Source organism: Sphaeroforma arctica, assembly GCF_001186125.1.
Source record: "Sphaeroforma arctica JP610 unplaced genomic scaffold supercont1.352, whole genome shotgun sequence".
Classification (NCBI taxonomy): Eukaryota; class Ichthyosporea; order Ichthyophonida; genus Sphaeroforma; species Sphaeroforma arctica.
Genome location: NW_014040206.1, coordinates 69,379 through 76,627, shown reverse-complemented (window position 1 = coordinate 76,627; position 7,249 = coordinate 69,379). Strand labels below are relative to the sequence as shown.

The 7,249-nt window shown below is 42.0% G+C and overlaps 4 protein-coding genes across 4 annotated transcripts in view; 1 reads left to right on the top strand and 3 right to left on the bottom strand.

Moving 5' to 3' along the window:
* Positions 1–457: 457 nt before the first annotated feature.
* Positions 458–916, bottom strand: SARC_05494 (hypothetical protein; the record flags this gene model as incomplete). The annotated part of the gene is made up of 1 exon (XM_014300656.1): positions 458–916. The coding sequence occupies one exon, from the start codon at positions 914–916 to the stop codon at positions 458–460; it is 459 nt and encodes a 152-aa protein (XP_014156131.1).
* Positions 917–1,020: 104 nt separating this feature from the next.
* Positions 1,021–2,589, bottom strand: SARC_05493 (hypothetical protein; the record flags this gene model as incomplete). The annotated part of the gene is made up of 1 exon (XM_014300655.1): positions 1,021–2,589. The coding sequence occupies one exon, from the start codon at positions 2,587–2,589 to the stop codon at positions 1,021–1,023; it is 1,569 nt and encodes a 522-aa protein (XP_014156130.1).
* Positions 2,590–3,503: 914 nt separating this feature from the next.
* Positions 3,504–5,692, bottom strand: SARC_05492 (pyridoxine/pyridoxamine 5'-phosphate oxidase; the record flags this gene model as incomplete). Its single annotated transcript, XM_014300654.1, has 2 exons — positions 3,504–4,637; positions 5,609–5,692. 2 exons carry the CDS (start codon positions 5,690–5,692, stop codon positions 4,044–4,046), a joined length of 678 nt encoding a protein of 225 aa, XP_014156129.1. The 3' UTR covers positions 3,504–4,043.
* Positions 5,693–6,237: 545 nt separating this feature from the next.
* SARC_05491 overlaps positions 6,238–7,249 on the top strand; it is a 7,364-nt gene continuing 6,352 nt past the window's right edge. The window contains exons 1-2 of the mRNA XM_014300652.1: positions 6,238–6,563; positions 7,029–7,131. Of these exons, the coding sequence (XP_014156127.1) occupies positions 6,367–6,563; positions 7,029–7,131 (300 nt within the window). The 5' untranslated portion in view covers positions 6,238–6,366. The remainder of the gene's footprint in view (positions 6,564–7,028; positions 7,132–7,249) is intronic.

The window sequence follows — 7,249 nt, the reverse complement described above, 5'->3', positions numbered from 1 at the left end:
TATATATATATGTAGTATTATGTATTCCACGGCATCCTAACAATTATTTATCACTTTTATAGCCATCTTACACATTCTAAACACCCAAAACATCCTCATGGCACGCATGTCTGCGTGCGGAAGTTGAATCCGTGTTAACCTGCATATATGTTGACGATTACGTATTCGCATTGTCCATACGTGCAAAGTTGTTTGTATCATTACTGTTGTTTTGAGCAAATGGGGCATACCGAATTTCGATACTATATGAACGGGTTCACTGGAATCTATGTAAATCGTACAACTTCGCACACAACATAATTGAAGCGTGAGAACACCGCTACTTCTACAAAGCTTGAAGAGACCAAAACGTTATATACCAGGAATACATTGGATGGGTTTATTCAAACACTTTCTCTACTGTTAAAACCGCGAATTCGGACGTATTAATATTCATTTTTTTCGTCTACCCCATTTTTCAAACTTTTTCTGTAATAATGATGCTTGAACAGCGCCGGAAACGTGGCGACACAATCATACTGTGTCTGTTGTTTGCTTGTAGGTTGGACTCTATGACTGATCCAGGCCTCTGCACCCCCAAGGTACATTTTGCCCGGGGTCTACGAGGTGTCACACCTGCTATTGTTGAACCGATACTTAGAGATGATAGATCCTCGGTTAGCACCTTATTCTCTAATAAACGTTCTTCTTTCCTGCGCTTTTGTATCCTTCGTTTCATCACATGGTAGCCGATCAGACTGCAGGTCACACAACAACAGATTAGCAAAATCAAAAGCGTACACGAAATTAGAATAGCATTCCTGGCACCAGAAGATGAGCTCTCCTTTTCCACATCCGTTGCATCGTATGCTTCAGTTTTCGGGACTGACGCGTTCTGCACAAGTTCTACGCGTAGTTCCGAATCGTTAGTATGCATAACTCCAATAGTCGCTGTCACGGTTACAAGGCCCGTATCTCTGCGAGTTGATACACCAGGCGCCCCAGTAATGCCATCATCGTAGTCGATGCTCACCTTAAACTTTACTGTGACGCTATTTCTAGTACTGTACTGGCTGTCACAGGTAGCTGGATTTCTATCGTTTGCGCGAAGGGATCAAATGTTTGAATTGGAAGATCGTCTGGATTGTACAAGCTTAAGTTGCCTAGGAAGTTTCCATACGAATCACAAGTCCCATCGGAAGTGCGCTCAATAGCTAATATTCCAGCATTGTAAATGTTGTTAACACCTGCTTGACCTTTCAACTCGATAGCCCAAAACGATACATCCCCTACCATCACGGTATTGACAGGTAGTTTGGTGGAATACGAAATGTCCGAATACACTTCAGCAGTCGAGGTTACACGACTTTCCAACTTTGAACCTTGAGGGGGTTCGCAGATGTTGGCAGTGCTCATGTGGAATGTAACATTTATGGATTGCTGGTCTGCAGTCTGAACTGCACAGTCGATAGGTGAACCATCGGCACTCGCTTCAGAGCAACCTAGTGGGATATCCACCAGAGTATAGAGCCCAGTCATATCACAGGTTTGAATATCAAACTTAATTTTCTGCACACAGATAGTGCCTGCATCAAGATGATTGCAGCTCTCGGACACAGTATAGCCGCTGACTTGTACCGTTTGAGTGAGGGTATTTTCCACTATCACAACACCTTCGTAGCCACCCACCACTGTATATGGTGCTTTCATGTGCATCTCTATTCGCATTCGCGAGTGTTGATAGCCGTCGTAGTATCCCGCATCTACAGCATCCATTGCAAGGCGAATGTCGTCCCTAAGGTAGTGCGCATTGAACGCCACCACAATGTTTTGGATCGTATCTATTTGGATGTATGTGTCTATTTGTGCGCTATGAGACCTACTAACGACCGCAGGCAGAGCCACCCCCGGATTATCATTCTTGATGGTTTCAAACCACTCGCCTTTTATTTGCGCCCTGTACCCCTGGAAAGTGTTATGCTCAGTTACAGCAGCTCCACAACCTTCGCTCCCACCTATCTCCCCAAGAGGAATATTAAATATAAATTGACCATCACAGTTGCCGAGCAGTTTGTACGCAACCCCAGTCACAGGATTGTTCGCAGAATCATTGTATTTACAATTTTCGAACCGTAGATCAGTCAGTTTCCTTCTATTATACCAGGGGCCTGTATTACTAACGAAGTTCAATCTTTCGTTACTTACTGTTGCCTTTTCGAGCTCGAATATAAAATCAGCTTGCATTGCGTACGGCTCAACCAAGCTGCATTCGGTGCCATCTTCTGTCTGTATAACTAAATCTTCCACTGTAGATTCGAATGCTGCCGAGGCACCAAACTGAACTGCTATAGACGTTTGGTCGGGTACGACAAGCTGCACGAAACCTTTTGTTTCCGGTACAATACTGATTTGAGTATTTATATTCACGGGCCTGCCGATAAAATGGTTGCCATTTTTCAATACAATGGTGTCCCCATGATGTGCGCGAGAAACTGCCTCTGAAATATCTTGTCCCAGCTCTACGCTTATCTCAGCACCATAAGCACAAGCTACGAAAACAGACACTAAAATAGCGCGTTTCTTAATATAACAGAACATCCTCTGTACCATATGAAAAGTTATTCTGAGTGTTGAGTAAATCTTGTACTTCACTGTCGTGTACTTGACTGTCGTACATGGGTTTTTGCAACAGCCGCGTGTCTACAATTGACAATAAGTTTTAGCTACATCTCGCGGCCTGTTGACTGTATATATAAAGTAGTGATATAGTCCGACTCCCGTGGTGACAGTCAGTGAAGACTGAAGACTGCTGTGGGCGCTAGGTTGTGGAGTCTGGGCCTGTATTGTGACCTGTGGCTTGTAGGCTGTGGACCTCCTGTTCTTTGTGGTACATCAATTGCCAAAAATGAAAAATACACAACTTTCTGAAAATTACACAAAAATAATAGAGTACATATCCATTTTTTCGCAAAATAGTGAAGTTCCATTGGTGAGGAATTTTATATATGAAGCAGAACAGTTGTAGTAAGTAAAGCATTTTACTCCTTCAATTCTGTAAAAGATTCGATCGGTTTAAGAAAAAAAAATAGCAACGTGTGCGGCGTGTCTGCAGTGTGACAAACAGGATCGGTTGACTATGAATATATGACTGTGACGCACAATATGATCGAACACCGTCGCACCGATAAGTCGCGCCTGTGTATACAGATCGAATTTATATCCTCACCACAGATTACAAAACGCCATAAATTCCATATATAGTACTGTTTGTGACTGGGAATGGTGCTTTGGTGACGAGAACAATTGACCGGAAATGATCAGATCAATATTTCTTTACTTGAAGGTGACAACTGTACTCTTGTGATGCTTATTCGTATAATTTAGTGACCGATTGTTGTCTTCGATGCGCTTGCAGTAGACAACCTCTTTCAACTGAGAGTTACAACAATGACCAACTATGTCAATCGCTCACATCAACATCACACGCTGGTAATTGCTCCTTCAAGAGCATGAAAAACCCGTGGGCAACGAGACACATATGTTGTCCTTCATTGTATTCAAATGACCACCCAATCTTCTACAAGGACTTGTTGCTTTTAGTATCAGCTGCCATCGAGTATTTCCACAAAAACTTTCGTCTTAACGCTGCATTGACCAATCCAGCACTTTGCTCAATTACCATTCTGCGTTATGCGCCCCACGTTGGAGTGGATATAAGGCAGGCTTAGCCGTGTAAACACCAGATTGATCTTATAGTCTACACCACTATCGGACTGCATTTCTGCATCGAATTTGTCTCTTTTAAAATCCTTAGAAATCGAGCTGCGAAAAACCTCAAGCTGTTAATGCAAATTGAATCCCTCGGAATCCCACGTCGCCTGAGGATTGGAGCGTTGAGTTTGTTGTACTTCTTGCACTTTCCAATTCATGACTGATGTTCTACAGTTTAGAGTAAATACACTGCATTAGATTCCCTCTATACTTGTCTATGCAAGCTCGGCGCTATGTCTCCACATTAACGCATGATACATCGTATTGTCAATGTTCTAAACCGGCACCTCTTTTCAAGGATTCAGGCGTTGCACCCGCCAGTGTCGATCCACAATGTCATCTCGCCGCCATTGAAAGCGGTCGTGTACCCGATTCGGCCCATTCGCCCACAACTCGATCTCCAAAGGCTTGATCCTATACCCACCCCAGAAGTTTGGTCGGTTGATCTCCTTGTGTGTATCCGATATTTCTTTAATGCGAGCTTCTATGTCGTCTCTGCACCTTAAGGGCTGTGACTGGTATGATGCCCAAGCACCCACGCGACTATCCCGTGCCCGTGACGCAAAATATGCTTCAGATTTCTCGCTCTCCACTTTACTCACTAAGCCACGCACTCGAACTTGACGATGCAAGGATTTCCAATGCATCACAAAGGCGGCTTTACACGCACTTGAACTACTGTTAGGAATAACACTATCACCAATGGTTAGTGATATGCCTCTGTCTCCACTTGAGGGTTCATCTATTTCTTGGGCCTTCTTACTGGTGTAGTTGGTGTAAAAAATAAAGGCATTGTCCTCTATCTCTTTGAGCAGGACCATGCGCACGTTCGGTAGGCCTGTACTGTCGACCGTAGCTAGAGCTATCGCATTAGCTTCCTCGGGCTCCTAATTATAGCACACAGGAGCAAATGAGAACCAACTTGAAATATATTGCAATTGGCAACGTATCTTGCCCCGAATAGCGGGTAGTGTGTACTATAGCACTTCTTCCGTACTCTATCAAACTCGATCAAAAATAATGCTGAGCGGCATATCAGACCGTCCGAAGAAAATATTTAAATGTAACCTTTTTTGTTATATGAAAGCACAAGAATGTGAGCCTTCATAGGTTCGTAGAGCACTTGCTGTGAAAACCCACTGCAGATGGGAAAAAGAGTGAACAATGCGCCTATAACATGTGGTGTTCTCAGGAATTACAGCACCTTGTCGAATGTCAAAATGAAAAGTGTGCATCATGAGATATTGTAAAACTAATAAAAACGACACAGCAGTTGTTTGCTCGATATTGATGTACAGTTGCTATATGATATCGATTTTTCACACTGGGTTGATCAGATTGCAGAAGAAGTCGCCAAACCAAATCTCCACAGTTAAACATACCTTACGAATAAGTTGAACATACCTCACGAATTGAATGCTTTGCACGTGAATGCATGTGTTTGCAATAGGTAAGAATATCGAGCTTTAACCATAAGCAAAACAAAATATGAGAATAACTCAAAAAATGTCTTGTGCACATCGGGGTGGTGAATGTGGTTGGTCGCCCCAGCGCGCATGCACGCTCAACAACAGTAGTAATTACACAAACTACGTAATGGTCAACACCTCTATGTCTATTTTAGAAGGCGCGACATCTGAAATAGAGGTGACCCATCCGCCAAAAATTGCCTAACACCCAAGTATAGACCGTAAGCTAAACATTGGGCCATCAAGACAGTTTCGTTTATGATCCTACACAGTTTCCTTTGTGATCCTATAAGACTTCAATTCAAATAGATGAGATATGTAGGATTCGTCACTATAGCATAATCGCCTTAATTGAACTACTCTTTAACTGTGAAATGATACGTACATACCGTTTCTACTGCTTCCGCAAGCCAACGACGCACAATCCCAACCGGACAATCCCCCGAAAATATTCCATCGCGGTCGTCCGTCATCTTTAAATAAGAAAGTTACAAAAGTTTACGTTGACGGATGCGTCCTTCGACAAACGTCAATAGTCAACAGATGAACAATAGGCTCACGTTAGCAGGTGTGTCCTTGAATGGAAGTCAATAGTAAACTAATGAACAACTATTGGATATATAGTCAACCTGTGGTACAGTATGTCAGTGAATAAAAACAATCTTCCTTCTGGAGACAATATGTATGCATGTATTTACAGTTTACACTGCACCCCAGACTCCAGACTCCAGACTCCAGACTCCAGCAGAGTCCACATCGAAAGAATTCTTTTTGCGTTAAACCGTTAAATTGTTTGCACTAAATTAGTACCATCGGGATTTCGACTAGGTGTATTTCTCAAGCTCATCCGTTTACGTTAAAACGTATAAAACTTTATCATTTTACTAACATTAGTATGACTATGGGGTCATCACTTTTTTTTCAAAGAGAGGAGCAGGCTACTTGCAAAATTCTAATAGAAATAGAAATTAAATATAAAAAAAAACAAAGCAAAGTGCTTTTTTTCCACACACGCACAAGAAGTTTGTGGATGTATATTGTGTTTATCATTTTGTGTAAACGTGGATAATTCGAACTAACGATATCCGAACTCAAATGACCATTGTGCAGATTAACAAAGAAGCTCAAGGCTCGTAAACCTATTGCGATGATGAGTGTAGCCTTCCGCTTTTGGGCACTTGGATGGCTACTCCTTGCCAATCTTGCGCGTGGCGGTAGTGTGTGGCCGAAACCTGCGTATCAGGTACAAACTAAGCAGGAATTCGTTTTGTCATCCAAGGACCTATTCAGTTTCCGCTATGAGGGGATGAGCATGACTATCTGGCTAGCTGCTGCACGATACAGGTAAACATCCTACACAATGGATGTACTATCCAATAATACTACTGGAAAGAGAATATACTATATTTTAATTTTTAATACCAGTGGTTTCAGTCTTCTTTTAGTCACAATAAATCAAAGTTCTATGTTGCCCTTAAGTTTTATGTATCGGCATTCTATATAAAATAATACACCGCTATAAAACAGCGATAGTTGACTGTTAGATTTATAGGTCATGGTCACCTGTCCATGCCTCGCATTTCTGGGCCGCAAATAGGGCGGAAAATAGTGATCACAGCCGGTGTGTCCCTCCTATCGAGATATGACTCCTAGTGACCAATGTACTTTTTAGTGCCCACAATGACTGTGCTACGTGATTCAGTATTTGCTCTGCAACAGATGTACTTCAACCGCATACGGTTACTTCTATTTTCCTACTCCAGATTACGAGCGACCACATATTTCGTATTCACTTCAATCCGCATACAGAACAATCATCTTCGAGGTGCCCACACAGACCCGCCGCTCTTCCATTCCTGACGAGGCAATGCCCTTGTACGAGCTCGTGATCCAGATCGAATCTGAAGACGAGGTGAATTTTGTTTCTAATTAATGAATGCATATATATATATATATATATATATATATATAACGATATATATATATATATATATATAATATATAATAAGTATAGTAGTACATATATATAT